The following is a 17,563-nucleotide window of genomic DNA, read 5'->3' as shown; positions in this document are numbered from 1 at the left end:
GATACTAATTTACTTGTAGAGGCATTAAGTATTATCTAGTGGTTGCTTTCATAAATGTGTTACATTCTGTTCACTGGGGTACATGAATTAACTTGCGTTTTTAAACACTACCCTTTATTTATCTTAAAATTAAATAGGAAGTACCATTGGCACAAACTGCACAGCCCACATCAGCTATCGTTCGTCCAGCATCATTACAGGTTCCCAATGTGCTGCTCACAAGTTCTGACTCAAGTGTAATTATTCAACAAGCAGTACCTTCACCAACCTCAAGTACTGTAATCACCCAGGCACCCTCCTCTAACAGGCCAATTGTGTAAGTGATTCCAGTCAGTCACTGACTGTACGTGAGTTGTTAGGTTTTTTGGGGGCTTTTTGTTTTTTTATGGTTTTCCCTAGGATATTTAATTACTTGAATTAAAACGTGTGTGTGTGTGTGTGTGTGTGTGTGTGTTTGTGTTTGTGTGCCACACGAGAGAAAAAAGGAGAGAGAGATCTGTCTGTCTTGGGTTTTGGAAACTTTTAATATTTTAAAAATAATATTATCTAACACATTGGACAATAAATATCTAAATCTTAGCTAAAATAATGAACATAGACTATAAGTTTAAGATGGTCTTACTTTTATGGTTTTTGACACAAAACAAAGCTATTCCATTTCAAGATGACATTTGTCTCAGTTCTTAAAAGTAACTCCCAAGACCTTTCTGATGAGAAATTTTCTCATTTCACAAATTGGAAATCCATGATTTTTTCCCCAGGCTTTTTTAAAAAAAACACTCTTACATAGATTATGCATTTAAGATGCAATTAAAAATATCTAAGTTTTGTAATTTGCCTTTTGAAGGTTAGAAAACTTATTTTTAAGTAATAGGAGGAAAAAGACTGTTATTTTGCAGAGGTGGTTGGTATAGATCTTTACATTTTTCCCTTGTTTTGTTTTTCTTAGTCCTGTACCAGGCCCATTTCCTCTTCTCTTACATCTTCCTAATGGACAAACCATGCCCGTTGCTATTCCTGCATCAATTACAAGTTCTAATGTGCATGTTCCAGCTGCAGTCCCAGTAAGTTGGAAAGTTAGACCATTTAAGTCTTTGTATCAAAACTGGTCTGGGTAAAATTACCAGAAAATATACTTGAACTGCTTGATTGGCTTACAAAATGGAATTTATCAAAGTGTTTATTAATTGGGAGTAGTATTTATTCATCAATACCTGTAATCAACTATAATATTCTAGGCAAACATAATTGGATTGAAAACCTTTCTTTACCCCCCAGCCCACACTTGTTTTCTGTATTCTTATTGTATTATTTCTTGATTCACCTCACTTCAGTTTGACTAGGTTTATGAAATTCAAATATTCCTTAAGATATTTGTTTTGGAATGCTGGCAAATAGCTATGGTGTTTATAGTTATAAAAATTCTTAAAAAACACACTTGTCCTTTATGGTTACATGAAGTTTATTGAGTTTCTTTGGTGGCCCAGGCATGTTAAAGTCTAAACATTTATATCTTGGCCTGATGACACATGCCAGGAATCCCAGCAGTCAACAGACAAAGATAGGGTCAGAAGAGGTCATAGCTAGCCTCAGCTAAATAATACATTTTAGCCCAGCCTGGGTTACTGTTGTGAGAACACCCAAAAGAAGTTTTATGAGAGATGCACTAAATACACAAATTCTGAGAAATAAAGAAAAGGTAACTAACTATATTGAGTTGTCTAGTGAACATTTAAAAACATAATGTTGGGCCAGGCAGTGGTGGCGCACGCCTTTAATCCCAGCGCTTGGGAGGCAGAGGCAGGTGGACTTCTGAGTTCAAGGCCAGCCTGGCCTACAGAGTGAGTTCCAGGAAGGCCAGGGCTACACAGAGAGACCCTGTCTCGGGAAAAAAAAAATGCTGGAGATGTGTGGTTAAGAGCTTGTACTGTTCTTGCAGAGGACATGAGTTCAGTTCCCAGCACCCATTGCAGATGGCTCACAACTGACTATTGATCCTGCTATAGAAGATGTGAGAACTTGGTGCACATGCCCACCCATAGAAAAACACATGTACACATAATTGGAAAAATTAAATTGTTATGTAAAAGCACTGTATTTGAAATGATGAAAATTTTCTTTTTCATATCATATTTCACAAAAATAGTTTTATTCATACTTTCAAATTAGTCTTCAACATTTCACATTTTCATCCTGAAAAGAACTTTTAGATATCTAGCAAAGTTGTCTAAAGCATACTATTTTCATTTTCCCTAAATTATTTATAATACATATATAATTTGAAACTTTCTTAAAGAATACTTTAAGCCTTAGTCATTCATGTAATGAATATAGTTGGAGGGTTTTGTTGTTGGTTTTTTTCCCCCAGGACTAGTGAGATGTGTCAGTGGATAAAGACACTTGTCACCAAGTTTGACAACCTTTGTTCCAACCTCCATGTCCCACATGGCAAAAGAAGAGAACCAATGCCAGCAATTGTCCTCTGACCTCCATATGTGTGCCATGACATGTATGTGGGAACATATATGCAAAGTAAAGAAATGTAAAAATTTTATTATTACATGGATAAATAGTGTTGATTCATGTGGTATAATCCTTTAGTATATAGTTTTTTGAGATTATTTTTTTAAAGCCTACTTATAGTAACATTCTAAAATTTGTGGTTTGGATATGCTCCTCAACAATATTAGTAACATATTAAGTATTAAGTTTATTTAAAAGCCTTCCAGCCTACCCTCCTACCTTCCTACCTTCTTTCCTTCCTTCCTTTCTTCCTTCTAGTTTTGAAGCAGGATCCCACTATGTAGCACTGGCTGGTCTGGAACTATGTAGACCAGGCTGGCCATGAGTGCTGGAATTTTTAAGTAATCTAAATGTCCAAATTATCATTGATTGAGGTATTTCCAAAATATTTTGTCGTCTTTAAAGAGAACCTTGTTACTCAAATTGCATTACTTAAAAGTCTTAGTGAAGACTCGGGTAAAGGTTTACTTTCTCTTTTTTGAAGATTTTTTTTTAAGATTTATTTATTTATTATATGTAAGTACACTGTATAGCTGTCTTCAGACACACCAGAAGAGGGGGTCAGATCTCATTTTGGGTGGTTGTGAGCCACCATGTGGTTGCTGGGATTTGAACTCTGGACCTTCGGAAGAGCAGTCAGGTGCTCTTACCCACTGAGCCATCTCACCAGCCCTGAAGATATTTTTAAAGCAGGAAACATTCTTGCTTTGTATTTGAGATAAAATGATTATCCTTTTAAATGTGCCTGTATTGAAAGCAACTTGTAATGAAAAAGGAGATTAACCTTATTCTTCTAAAGTGAAACTTGGAAGAGGCAAACCCTGTTAAAGTATCACCTGAGACATTGTCAGGGGACACCAGCTTCTATGTTAGTACACACTACATTAATACATCAGTGCACATACATTTTAGAAAATTCATGCACTTATTTTAATTACAGTTTGTGTTGAAATTATTTTAATTTTTATTGTCACAGATTTGGTAGTCCTTTTAATTGCAAAATTGGAATGTAAAAGATAATCTACACATTTTTGTATCAGTCACTTTGAATATTATGGGTTTATAAAAAGGAAGTTAAAGCCAGGTCAACTGACACAGGCCTTTTACCCCAGTTACTTAACAGGCTAAGACGACAAGCTAACCTGGACTACAGAGTGGGTGCAAAGCCATCCAAAATAACTTTATGAAATCCTATCTCAAAAAAAACAAAAGTGGGTAGTGATAGAGCTTTATAATAGAGCACTTGACTCATATGCCCAAGACCTTGGGTTTGATCCTTGCAGGTAGATTGGGAAGGAGAATACAATCCTATTATTTCAGAGAAATTGACAACTTTTGAAAGATAAATTTTATAAATCCAAAGGTACAAATTAAGAGTCATATGTAATAAAAAAGGTACATCTTGTTTTATAAATACTGAATCAAAGTTATTTTAAATATGTTTTTCACAGCTTGTTCGGCCAGTCACCATGGTGCCTAGTGTTCCAGGAATCCCAGGCCCTTCCTCTCCTCAACCAGTCCAGTCAGAAGCAAAAATGGTAAGCAGATTTTTTTTTATTGAACATTTATTGAGTCTCTCTCTTTTTTCTTTCTTTCTTTCTTTTTCTTTTTTTTTTTTTTTAATTAAGGCCACCATTTTATAAAGTTGTGGGTTGTATTTCACTATAGAAGAACCAGAAATTTGGAAAAGAAAAGCTTCCATAAGTGTAGTGACTGGCTGATGATACTTTAAATATAAAGGGTGAACTGGAAATAAAATTGTAGTGTCTGTTGCTTGTGATCTGTCTGCTTTGGACTATGCCTTAAACTCTGGTGGAGGTTCTGAATACATACTACAGCTGAAGGTAAGCAGGTGCTCTGATGGCAGTGCTGAGCACCTACACAAAGTTCTCCAACTAGTATGCCAGTTAGAAAACATACATGCAATTAAAAGGAAAACCTTATTTTTCTTTTGTGCTTTCAACATTATGGTATTTGTATTCTTTATAAAGATAGGCTAAGCCAGGCGGTGGTAGCACTCGCCTTTAATCCCAGCACTTGGGAGGCAGAGGCAGGCAGATTGCTGAGTTCTAGGCCAGCCTGTTCTACAGAGTAAGTTCCAGATCAGCCAGGGCTACACAGAGAAACCCTGTCTCAAAAAACAAAAACAAAAAACAAACAAACAAAAAAAGGAGTTGGAAAGATGGTTAACTGGTTAAGAGCACTGGCTTTAACCACAGTCTTTACATATTCTTAAAATTTCAATCTCTTTAAAATATCCATCTCTGGGGCTGGAGAGATGGCTCAGCGGTTAAGAGTGCCAACTGCTCTTCTGGAGGTCCTGAGTTCAAATCCCAGCAACCACATGGTGGCTCACAACCATCCATAATGAGATCTGACACTCTTCTGGTGTGTCTGAAGACAGCTACACTGTACTTACATATAATAATAAATAAATGTTTAAAAAATATATCCATCTCTTTTAAAATCCAAAGTCCTTTTACAATTAAAAGTCTCTTAACTATGGGCTCCACTAAAATAGTTTCTTCCTTCAAGAGTGAAAATATCAGGGCACAGTCACAATCAAAAGCAAAAATCAATCTCCAACCATCCAATGTCTGGGATCCAGCTCACAATCTTCTGGGCTCCTCCAAGGGCTTGGGTCACTTCTCCAGCCATGCCCTTTGTAGCACACGCGTCCTCCTCTAGGCTCCAGATGCCTGTACTCCACTGCTGCTTCTCTTGGTGGTCATCTCGTGGTACTGGCATCTCCAAAACACTGCATGACCCCTTCAGTCCTGGGCCCTCAATTGCAACTGAGGCTGCACCTTCACTAATGGCCTTCCATGGCCTCTCACAGTGCCGAGCCTCAGCTGCTCTTCGTGACCCTTTCATGCCTTCAAAACCAGTACCACTGGGTGACCCTTACACATTACCAAGTCCCGCTGCAGCAGGAGTACAACCTTGGTTATCTCTGGAACACAGCCTCTTGTGCTTTCAGAAAACACTTCCCAGAAAATGTCACCTCAACGATGATAGTCTCTTCTTAATCACCGCTAATTTCTTAGCTCCAGCTAATCAGCATCAATAGTCCCAGTAATGCAAAGTTTTCACTTTAGTAGTTCTGGTATCTTGTTAATCACAGCTGATTTTTTTAGCCCTAGCTAACCAGAACCACAGAATCTTCACAATCCAAAATAGCAATGGCCCTGAAAAGAGTCTTTAATTTTCCCTCTGAAATTTCACAAGCCAGACCTCCATCTTCTGCACTGTTCTCAACATTATCTTCCAAGCTCCTACACATCTCACAGAGCTCTTAACAGCCAATGGTTCTTCTGGGCCAAAGTTCCAAAGTCCTTCCATAGTCCTCCCCAAAATATGGTCAGGTTTGTCACAGGAATACCCCACTATGCTGGTACCAATTTGTCTTAGTCAGGGTTTCTATTCCTGCACAAACATCAAGAAACAAGTTGGGGAGGAAAGGGTTTATTCGGCTTATACTTCCATACTGCTGTTCATCACCAAGGAAGTCAGGACTGGAACTCAAGCAGGGCAAGGGACAGGAGCTGATGCAGAGGCCATGGAGGGAGAACCCAAGTTGAGTTCCCAGTACCCACATGGTACCTCACAACTGTCTATAATACCAGCTCCAGAAGATCTAACACCTTAACACAGACATGCATTTAGACAAAACATCAGAATGCATAAAATAAAAATAATTAAATCATAAAATATTTTTTTAAAGAGCTATAGATTAGAAATCAGATAGGTTTTTAATCCTAATTGTGTATTTTCCATCCTTGGTTCTTTTCCCTCATATAGGCTAGGCAAGTACTCTGCTACTTAGCTACATCTTAACCCCTGATTTTTTGTATTGTTTTGAGACAGGGTCTCACTAAGTTTCCCTGGCTGGCTTTGACCTCACTCTGTTGCCTATACAGGCTTTAAACTTGGTTTTTGTTTTTGTTTTCGAGATAGGGTTTCTCTGTATCAGGCTTTGAACTTGGGATCCTCTTGCCTCAACTTAGGTCTGTATTACTAGGCCCAGCATGGCTTGGAGTTTTCTGAAATTCAGTTTTCTTATCAGTAAAGTAAAAAGATTAATAAGCTTTCATTCCTAGAATTTTTTCCTAATTCAGATCCCATAAACTGTCTTTAACATTCTTGAGGGGGGGCATAAAAAATTTCTCATGTTTATCTAAATCAGTGTGATAGACGCTCTGTAGTCTATTAATGATTCAATGATAATTTTTCTTAATATCAATTAATACATCTTAGTAAATAATAGATAACCATTGCTAGATTTTTTTTTTTTTTTTATGGTTTTGGTTTTTAGAGACAGGGTTTCTCTGTGTAGCCCTGGCAGTCTTGGAACTTACTTTGTAGACCAGGCTGGCCTCAAACTCAGAAATCCGTCTGCCTCTGCCTCCCAAGTGCTGGGATTAAAGGCATGGGCCACTACTGCCCAGCCCATTGCTAGATTCTTATTTACTTCAGTTCTTTGTTAAGTACTATGGTAATAACAATTTGCACACATAAGAATATTTCTTGTTATACAGCTTAGTTTTTTTTTATATGCTATCTGTTCATTCATATCATCTGAAATTTGCACATGATAACTTTTCTGTAAAACTTATATATTACCTGGATAAAGAATGATTTAGGTTCATAAATGATCTAGATACTGATTGTGCTGAGAGAAGAAATCAAAAGCTGAAGAGACAAAAGTTTTCACATTTTTAGAACATTTAGGTCAATCCTGTTAAATTACTGAGTATTTTGTATTTAATGACAGAAGACCTTCACTGGGGATGTATTCTGTTTGTGTTCTGTTATGTGTTTTCTACTTAAATATGGTGTGTTAATGATGAGAAAGTGGGTTTAATTTGCCATGCATGCAGAAAATAAAAGTTGTGTAGAATAGGAATAAAGGATCTGTTGAGGTGCATGTATCGGGAGGGACATGCTCTCATGCACACAATCAGTGTGGCTTTTATCTACAAACTGATCCAAGACGAACAGACACTAAAGGAAATTCTTTTGGCTATTAGACTATAATTCTATCATCTGTTAAGGTTAACAGTAAATCATTAGTTAAAAATTGGAGGAGGCTGAATGACCCACTGAAATTTAACAATCCAATTAAATTTCTTATTAGAATTTTCGTTGGAAAAGTAAATATGCTTTCCTTAATTTTGATTAAATTTTTAAAAGATTAGTTTTTAAGTTTTATGCATGCTCACATATAAGTAGATGTGTGCACCCATGCACACATGCATGTGTGGAGGCCAGAGAGCATGTCCTGTGTCTCTCCACCACACATGTCTTTAGACAAGAGCTCTCATTAGATGTGGAGTTGGGTGTTTGAGCTAGACTAAGTAGCCAACAAGGCCTGGAATCCACCTATTCCCCCAGCCCCAGCCTGGATTGATAGGCCCTGGACAGTACTTTATCCATCGAGCCATCTCCTTAGTGCATTCCACCACTACTACTGCTTTAGTTTTTGGTTTTTTTTTTTTAGTATTTATTTGGTTTTTAATCGTGTGTATGTGTCTGTCTGTGTATGTATTGGTGCAGATGCCTTGAAGGTCAGAGGCACCAGATCCCCTAGAGCTAGAGTTACAGATGCTAGTGAGCCACCTGATTTGGGTGCTGAAAATTATCTTATGGGAAAACATACATTGCATGCTCTTAATTGCTGAGCCATCTCTCTAGCCTGGTTTTTACATTTTTATTGATGGAAATTTTTGTATATGCAAGATATATAAAAGTGAGCAAGAAATATAATAGACTAGCATGTACCTTTCACCCAGCTTCATTTGTTATATACTGTCATTTAGGTTTTACCCGTACCTAACCTCCACTTAATTGTTTCATAATTTTAATGCAGATTTTTATATATTCAAATGAGTGACTTGTAACTACAAAGTTGTGATAAATATGTCCATTTGTATAATATATGCTGTTATTATCATATAGACCATGAATGTATACCCAGAGAGTTTTCTAATTATCTGTTTTGTAGTTTGGCACCAAAAATTCTACTTTAGTATAAATAGACTCAATTATATACTGTTTCGTTTGTAGCTCAGCATATATATCTGAGATTTATCCATGTTGATAAATATATTATAACTTCATCTTATTGCAGAGTAATATTTCATTGTGTGATCGTATTACAATTTTTTGTCCATTTTTTCAGTGATATACATTTAGTTTCCAGTGTTAAGCTATTATGAGTAAAGCCACCGTGCATTTTGTTGTTGTCTTGTCTTGAAATATAATCTGTAGTGATAGAAACTGATTCCACTGACTCACAAATGCTCAGTGAACAAAATACCTGAAGAACACAATTGCTGAGTCAGATACACATTTACTCTTTCCTGGTTTATGTGATAAGGATGACCTTGAATTTCTAATCCTCATATCTCTACCACCTAAGTGTTCAGTGTAACCATAAGGGCTTTTCTATGCCTGCCCATGCTCTGAATAATGACACAAAGACTGGTTTTTATTTCTGAATGCCTAGGCCTTAAGCTAGTCTGGCTCCCAACTAGCTCATGACTTAGTTATCCATTTATATTAATCTAGGTTCTGCCACATGAAGAGTTACCTCTCCTCAGTCTCACAGGTCCGTCTTCCTCCTCATCTCGATGGTGACTCCTGCCACACCTGACTCTTTCCCAGAGTTCCTCTCTTTGTCCAGAAGTCCCACTTTACTATTTTGCCTGTTGTTATAGGCTATAGGCCATAGACTTTTTATTTTGACCAATCAGAAGATGCCTTAGGCAGGCAAGGAAAACATATCTTCACACAGTGCATATAAACATTATTCCAGCACTAGAAAAGCAATCGTGTGCTTTATATGGTGCCAAGAATCATTCCTAGAACGTCATGCATGTAAGGCAAACACTCTACAAACTGAACTCCATCCCATCCATTTAAAAAATGTTTTTCTATTAATTGAAAAATTAATTGAATTTTTTGAGATAAGTTCTCACCAGGCTGGCCCAAAATGCAAGTTGACCTCAAACTTAAAGCAGTCTCTACCTTTGACACCAAACACTAGTGTGAGCTGCTCACTTTTACTTTTCATAAAGCTATTTTATATTCTTTTAAGTTTTTCTTCTTTTCACTTCTTACAGTAGAAGCCTATGTCATTTATTGAAAATGTTTTACTTTTTAATTCCTGTTATTTTTTTTAAGATTTATTTATTTATTATATGTAAGTACACTGTAGCTGTCTTCAGACACACCAGAAGAGGGAGTCAGATCTCATTACAGATAGTTGTGAGCCACCATGTGGTTGCTGGGATTTGAACTCTGGACCTTCAGAAGAGCAGTCGGGTGCTCTTACCCACTGAGCCATCTCACCAGCCCCAATGTTTTACTTTTTACTATATGCACTTATAGCTATACATTTTCTTGTATTCACCAATTTTGATTTACTACATTTTCATCATGATGAATCTTCTAATTTTCGCTTTGATTTCTTTGACAAGTGGATTATTTAGAAATAGATTATATAATTTTCAAATATTTGGGGACCTCCAACTTAATTCTTACTGATTCCTATTCTGATCATGTTGTGAGAACTTCCCATTTTGTTGTGAGAACTTTAGACATTTGATTTACAGCAATTTCTGTCCTTTACTATTTATGTAATTAACATTTTATAGGTACTAAGACATTCATCTAGGAAGATCATAAATTACGAATTTTTTTTCTTGGATATATTTCTGGTAATAATGAGACAGTCAAGAGGTCTGTCTTCTAGAATGGAATTTTGATTTGTTTTCAAAACCCAGAGCATTAGAATTATATCCTATGAATCAGATATTTGGATTTTGTTGTTTTGTATATTCAAATATGCATTTGTTTGTTTGGTTGGTTGGTTGGTTGGTTCATACTGGGTTTTTCTGTGTACCTTTGGCTGTCCTGGAACTTGCTCTGTAGATCAGGCTGTCCTTGAACTCACAGACATCTGCCTTTTGCCTCCTGAACACTGGGACTAAAAGTGTGTGTTGCCACTACTTAGTAATGACTTTCATGCACAAAAATTATTGAGGGACTACTTTTAAAAACAGTTTATACTAAGATACAGTAAAACAGTTTGCATTATTTTGGAAACAGTTCTAAAAGTTCTCAAAGTAACTTCCAAGCACAATTATGTAATGACTGCATTTTAAAATGTAATTAATTTAAAACTTGGTGTACTTTTTCTATAAACTCAGTATGTTTTACTTTAGTTATCTGAGAAACTTTCCTAAATTCTCTAATTTCTGCTCAACATAGCAAGGCTTGATTTTTCTTAAAGATCCTAGTATCATTTTAAAGCTTAATTAAAATTGTCTTAATGCTGACAATAAAATAATACAACTAAATCAGTCTTAGGTCTAAACATTTTAACCGGAAATCCCACAGTAGCCAAATGTGAAGCAAAGAAAGGAAAGAAATTCAAGGATAGCCTGTTTCTCAGTGATACCAAAAAAGTATAATTTGCCTATTTGAAATTTCTGTGTGTGTGTGTGTGTGTGTTTTAAGATATGGGTTCTCTGTGTAGCCTTGGCTGTCCTGGAATTCAGCCTTGGCTTGTCTAAGCTGGCTTCGAACTCAGAGATCCTCCTGCCTCTGCCTCAAGAGTGCTGGGATTAAAGGTGTGCGCCACCAAGCCCTTCTGAAATTAACTTTTCAAGGACCAGAGAGGCCAGTCAGTTGACTCAAGTGTTTGCCATCAAAACTGATAACCTGAGTTTGATCCCCGAGACTTACCTAATAGAAGGACAGAGCCAGCTCTGACCTCCACACATCCATATGTACACACAAAGACAATAAGTAAATAAATGTAATAATTTTTCTTAAAGCATACATTTCAGTCTCCAGTTTAGTAAGCTTTTTGTCTTCTAGAAAACTAAAAATGTGATACAGAAATAAGTAGAGACTCACAAATATCTATGTTTACCTAGTACTTTTTAACACTGTAGAAGAATCCTCAGAATCTATGGATTTCTACAAAATTAAACTAGGTCTCATGAAATTTAGGCTTAAGGGATTTGTCACTAACTCCATAAACCATAAATAATTATTTTTTATATTACTCTTTTAATAAATGTAACTTTCCTGAATGTTTATAATTTAAAAAGAAAACAAACAAAAACACTCCTTAGAGTAAGATGTTAATCACCTTCGAGTTCTGTTCAGGTTTTATAAAGTGAGTTCTTCCACTGTGACTTCTTTAAGACTTGTGTGACAAACCAAGAAATATCTTTGCACACAGTGGTTTTTCTGCAGGGGGTTTCTACTAAAAGCTGACAGAGGGCATCTTGGCAAATGTTCAGAAATCTACATAAACTTAGCTGGGCCCTGCATGGAACCTCATGTTCAGCAGAATTCTTCTGACCTGTCTCTGCATGCAGAGCTAATCAGCAAACACCTAATGAGCCCACACTGAAGAAACAGACCCTCTCCCTACCGACTTCATTTTCATGTGTTCTCTAGGGGTAGGAAGACAAGACTTCATGAGGACTGATGATACTGCAAAGACTACAATAATGATAATTAACTTGCTGAATTTAGAAGATTATGCTGTTAATTAGTTGCAAAATAAAGATAAGTAATACAGCAGCAGATGGTAGGATAACACCCTAGAGAAGGAGGGTTATCACTCTGATGAGCTTCTGTGGCACTTGTGAAATATGGATCTGACTTGTTCATAAATTGTTCCTAGAGCACATTCTCTTTTTTCTTTGAACTATGATGGAGTTTGTTCCTACTGAGTTGTGACAGATGTGGTAACATTTATTTTCAGGTGCTACATAAACAGAATATAAATAACTTTTTTTTTTTTTTTTGAGCAGACATCTTTGAATGAGTGTGTAAAATAGGTGGGTCAGTGCAGCAAGCTATTTGTCCTTTAATTGGTCTAATCTGTCTCTTAAGGAAAAAAAACTTTTAAGTATAGCAATTGAAATTTATATCATGAAAAATTAACTGTAAACACACATTTGTTTGCTTCTTAAAAATGTTTTATTCTTTAAAACAGTGAATACCTTTACCTTAAAATTAAAACTATACCCTGGTTTTATTGCACATATTGGAGATTATAAGAATTTTAAATCTTAGCCAGACGTGGTGGCGCACGCCTTTAATCCCAGCACTCGGGAGGCAGAGGCAGGCGGATTTCTGAGTTCGAGGCCAGCCTGGTCTACAAAGTGAGTTCCAGGACAGCCAGGGCTACACAGGGAAACCCTGTCTCGAAAAACCAAAAAAAAAAAAAAAAGAATTTTAAATCTTATTTAAGTGATCAACCTTTATTTCTTTACTCACTTTTTATTTACTTATATTAAGCTTCTCTTTTGAGAAAAATATTGATCTTAGTATGTACTTAGCAGTATGTGAAACTTAATTGATTGCAGATATACTTAGAATATTTAATACTAGGCTAAGATTCTTTATTTTTGCAAAGCTCTTGTTTAAAATAACTGAATTGCCAGTCAACGGAATTTCTCCTTTTATCTCTATCCTAACTCAGTCAGTGATTTTTGAGAAGAAACTTCAGCCTTCAGGAAGTTTTTTCACTTTTAATATGGTGATTAATTTCTGTACCTCTGCCCATCCCAAAGGTCTGTTTGTAAATCAAATGTCCATTATATTTAGATTTGCATTAATTTTCTTTTACTTTTTTTAGCAAAGGTATTTGGCCTTTAAAATATCAAAACAATTGAATATGAGTGAATTTTAGATATCTCTGTCAGTTGTTGTGAAAGTTTACTGACTACTTTCATCACCTTGCTTAATCTATTTTTTTAAAGCTTACATGCACTTTGGTGTAATCTTAAAAATCGACAGTTGAGAGCAATGTTAATTAACCCTTAAATCTCTTTTTTGTATTCTATACCCAGTGGCACACTTTATAAGTCAGACCCATTGTAATCAATGTAACAGCATGGAGCAAACATTAGTGCTTCCTCACTGGATGAGTACTGTATACCCTAGGGCAGTCAAGAGAGGATAATGAATGAATACTGATGCTGCTGTAAGTGCTCTAGATGGTAGTAACTTGCCCTACTAAAGATTATTCAAGAGAGTGATGTTTATGTACTTCAGACTCCCCTATGTGTAGTTACTGTATTTCATTAATTCTGAGTTAAGCTCTTCACTATAAAACTTTAAATGCTCTTAAATTCTATGATGTTTTCTACCTAAGGACTTTAAAAATGTTTTGCCATTACAAAATCTAGTAGTAAACTCAACCTCTGAATACATTATACATTTTATATCCAGAAATGAAGCTCCAGCATAGATTAGGTATTATTATTTATGTTTTAATGTCTAATATTCACTCTGTTGCAAGGCATAAATCTGAAGATTGACCATCTCCCCAGAGTCTTCTCTGTTCTGTTTATGTGATGTAACCTACACTGCTGTTTTCCACCTTTTATCTTTCTGCCTTGTGTTCTTGAACATTTTCCTAAGTGTTCCCAATTTTGTCCGTTACTAATTTGGTTAGTCATCTGCTTTGTTTTAACCCATCCACTTAGCATTATCCTGCCTGTTATTAGTTTTATTTTTGTGTATTTGTTATTAATGTTATTTCAGTTTGCTTAAAAGGGGGAGGGGGACCAGTGATCACACCTAGATTCATGGCTTGGACATCATTTATGTACAGACTGCTAGGCCATATCAGTGCATCCAATGATCTCCAAGTATATTTGGAAAACAAACATTTGTATAAACTAAAGTCTCCCAATTCTTTGCCCCTATCCTGAGAACCTGCAGACTTCTGTAACTTACTTGCTTTATTTATTTATTTATTTTTAAGAAATAAGGAAACCTGCTAATGAGGTAGCTCAGTGGATAAAGGCACCTAATACTGAGCCTGATCACTTGAGTTTGATGCCAAGGATCCACTTACTAGAAAGAACCAACTCCCACAAGTGGTCTTCTGACCTTCATCTGTGCTCCGATGGTATGCATGTGCATACACACAAAATAAATAAACATAATTTTAATAATAGAAAAGAAATAAGGAAATAATCATTTAAGAAACCCAGTTAATTAGGTCAGCTAATTTTGCATATTATAATGTTTTCTTCAATTCCTACAAGTGAATTATCACTAATTTCCTAATTGAAGATATTTAAGACTTAAAAGATTGATGATTTGCATAAGGTTGTAATTTGAGGGAGTTAAATATAAATTTGTGGTTTTGATGTATAATACATTATTATGTGTGCTGACCAATGAAGATGCTGGAACCTTGCAACATTGTGCTTTTGTCATTCATAAAATCAGCCAGGAAAGAGAAAGAAACACACTTGATCTGGGTGATGTGGTTCAGCAGTTGGCAGTGTTAATGCTTGTCATTCTCAGTCCCCAATGTTTTTATTTGAATAATTAAACTATGTAGTCTCAGGTGATCTTTTCTGTTCTCTGTGTTTTCTAGTGATACTAAGGACAGTATAACATGGTATACTAGGTCTGTTGAGACCTAGTAATTGAACTTAGTGGCTATATGACCTTGAGTCAAATGATGGTTAGTTATCTAATCTGTAAAAGTGGGACTGGTATCCAATTAAAAAGGAAATGCCTACTAAAATACATATATAATGATCTCAGGTGAATTCTGGTGACATTTTATATATCTGTTATTATGGATTATGGCCCATATATAACAAAGAAATTGCTAAGTTTTGGATCTTTGTAGAATTTTATAAGTTGTGTTAGTTGGGAAAAAATGAAAACAATTCTTGAATTATTTAGGAACCTCTTTGAAAAGCTCTTCTTGAGCAACTAGGCCTGGATCCTCAGAGAGAGCACTGAGTAATAGTTGCCAATGATCTGTTTAACATTTAACATCCTATACAGTTATATTTACATCTAGCAAGTTTGTAAAGCACTAGATCAACCTCATGACTCTTACACACAGATCCACATGTATATAAAGAACTCTTTTTCTTCAGATACATGCATTAAGTTTCTTAAGAAAATGTAGAAGCTGAGGTGGGGCTCAGTGGTAGAATGGACATGTAGCATTCATAAAGCCCTGGATTCATTTTTTGGGGAGAGGAAGGGAGTGAGGTATAGTAAAAAAATATCTCTGATTCAGTTATTTGAGGCTTATCTAGATTTCAGTTACTGAGAACAATGTCAGCAAAAATGGCTCCAAGTCTCTGAGGTCACCATATATATATAATCATGTTTCTATTAATCATTGAACTAGTTGTTTGTTTTTTGTTTTAAAGGCTACAGATAACCCTTGCTTTAAAGAGCTTAATATCTGATTAGTAGATAAAATGATGGCATGCAACTATAGAATAAACTTCATTCAAGTTTCTTTCACTCATTCATTCATTCATTCATTGGTGGTGTGTATGCGCACGTGCCTCTGTGTGTGTGTGTGTGTGTGTGTGTGTAGCAGGGGAGAGAGGGAGGGAGGGAGATGAGAGAACAGGTCTCACTATGTAGCTCTAGCTGATCTGGAATTCTCTTTAAAAAAAGAAATAGAATAGGCTGGCCTTGAACTCACAAATTTAACTGTCTCTGACTCTCCCTAGTGACCAAAGGCATGTACAACCAAGCCCAGTTCACGTTGTATCTTTATAAAGAATGTATCAATAATATTGATTTGTCATGCTATCAATGTTCATGAGGTCTAATTCAGTTACTGGCAAAATAAAGTAGAACAGAAAGATCTTCCAGAGTTAGGGAGATGGCTTAGTGGTTAAGAACACTTGCTTCTCTTTTAGAGGCCCTAGATTGGTTTTCATCAACCACATGGCAGCTCACATTACTGTAATGTGAGCTGCCATGGCAGCTCACATAGCCTGTAACTCCATTACAGGGGATCCAATGCCCTCTTCTGTCCTTCATGAGTACTAGGCACACAACATCTTGTACATACCTACATACAGGCATGTGTGCACGCACACACATAAGTAAATCCTAAAGGATAGAGGGAGTGGTCTTCCTAGTAGAAAAGAGGAAGACCATAGATTTAAAAATTTAAGTTCTTCAGTATGACAGATTCTAATGATAGCCTAAAAATGCAGCATCATATTGCTATGATAGCTCATCTGGTAAAAGTGCTTTCAACTTTGGAATCTATGGTGAAAGGAGGGAACCTGCTCCTTCTGAGTTGCATGACAAGTACACACACACAAAATAAATAAGTTTTAAAGTGGAACATGAAGTTATCATCCAAGTAGACATTAAAAACATGAAAGCAGAGGTCAGATAAAGCCAAGTCGAATTTGGGCAAAGCCTGATAAGAGGTATGGGCTTAGGATAGGAGAGGGTAGGTCAAAACATACATAGTTAACATTATGTCTTTTAGTTTAACAAGGCTAGCTATGTTCAGATACTGTATTTTCATTTTTTAGGTCTTCTTAGAAATAAGTACACAAAGTATAAAGTCCTACAGTTGTACCAGATAGCGCCTCGGAGAAGCTTTCCAAACCTCAGGTTGTCATGTTGATGTTTATTGTAATCCAGTGAAGTAAAGCAAATGAAAGCAATGTAAAGGCCAAAGAGAATTAGAATTGTATATAACATAGGGACCTTTTTTTTTTAATGGCGTTTGCATTTCAGAGATTAAAAGCTGCTTTGACCCAGCAACACCCTCCAGTTACCAATGGTGATAGTGTAAAAGGCCATGGCAGTGGATTGGTTAGGACTCAGTCAGAAGAGTCTCGTCCACAGTCCTTGCAGCAGCCAGCCACCTCCACTACAGAAACTCCGGTATGTGTGTTGCTTTCATTATTCATCACTCTGCTCATCCTTAAGAAGAAAATACAGTGTAGCTTATGTGACTTCTTTATATAATTATAACCTATAGGCTTATAGAGTATAAATAAAACCATCCTAATTTGATATTTGTTTTGTGTTGATAAGGAATAATTTTTCAAGTTTATCCTTTGGACCACATGCTAGTAGTCAGAAGTTGTTGTTCCTCAGCATCATTTCCAAGAGCTTTGTTTGGCTTTGTTTTGTTTTGTCTCCCACACTGCCGTATTTTATGGCATGGTTTGGGATTTGTAAGACTAAGAGGGTAACGAACATT

General features: G+C 36.1%; 1 protein-coding gene across 5 annotated transcripts in view; it reads left to right on the top strand.

The window, feature by feature from the left end:
- The window catches only part of Atf2 (activating transcription factor 2), a 74,465-nt gene that overhangs the window by 44,065 nt on the left and 12,837 nt on the right, over positions 1-17,563 (top strand). For 4 of the 5 annotated variants that reach the window (XM_021152754.2, XM_021152752.2, XM_021152748.2 and 1 more), the window contains 4 exons: positions 138-316; positions 950-1,064; positions 3,975-4,061; positions 17,092-17,241. In XM_021152754.2, the coding sequence (XP_021008413.1) occupies positions 138-316; positions 950-1,064; positions 3,975-4,061; positions 17,092-17,241 (531 nt within the window). The remainder of the gene's footprint in view (positions 1-137; positions 317-949; positions 1,065-3,974; positions 4,062-17,091; positions 17,242-17,563) is intronic. The other variant, XM_029471965.1, reaches the window with a different exon arrangement.

The sequence above is a fragment of the Mus caroli genome, chromosome 2 (assembly GCF_900094665.2).
Source record: "Mus caroli chromosome 2, CAROLI_EIJ_v1.1, whole genome shotgun sequence".
NCBI lineage: Eukaryota > Metazoa > Chordata > Mammalia > Rodentia > Muridae > Mus > Mus caroli.
The sequence above is the reverse complement of the archived record's forward strand: the minus strand, read 5'-3'. Positions and strand labels throughout refer to the sequence as shown.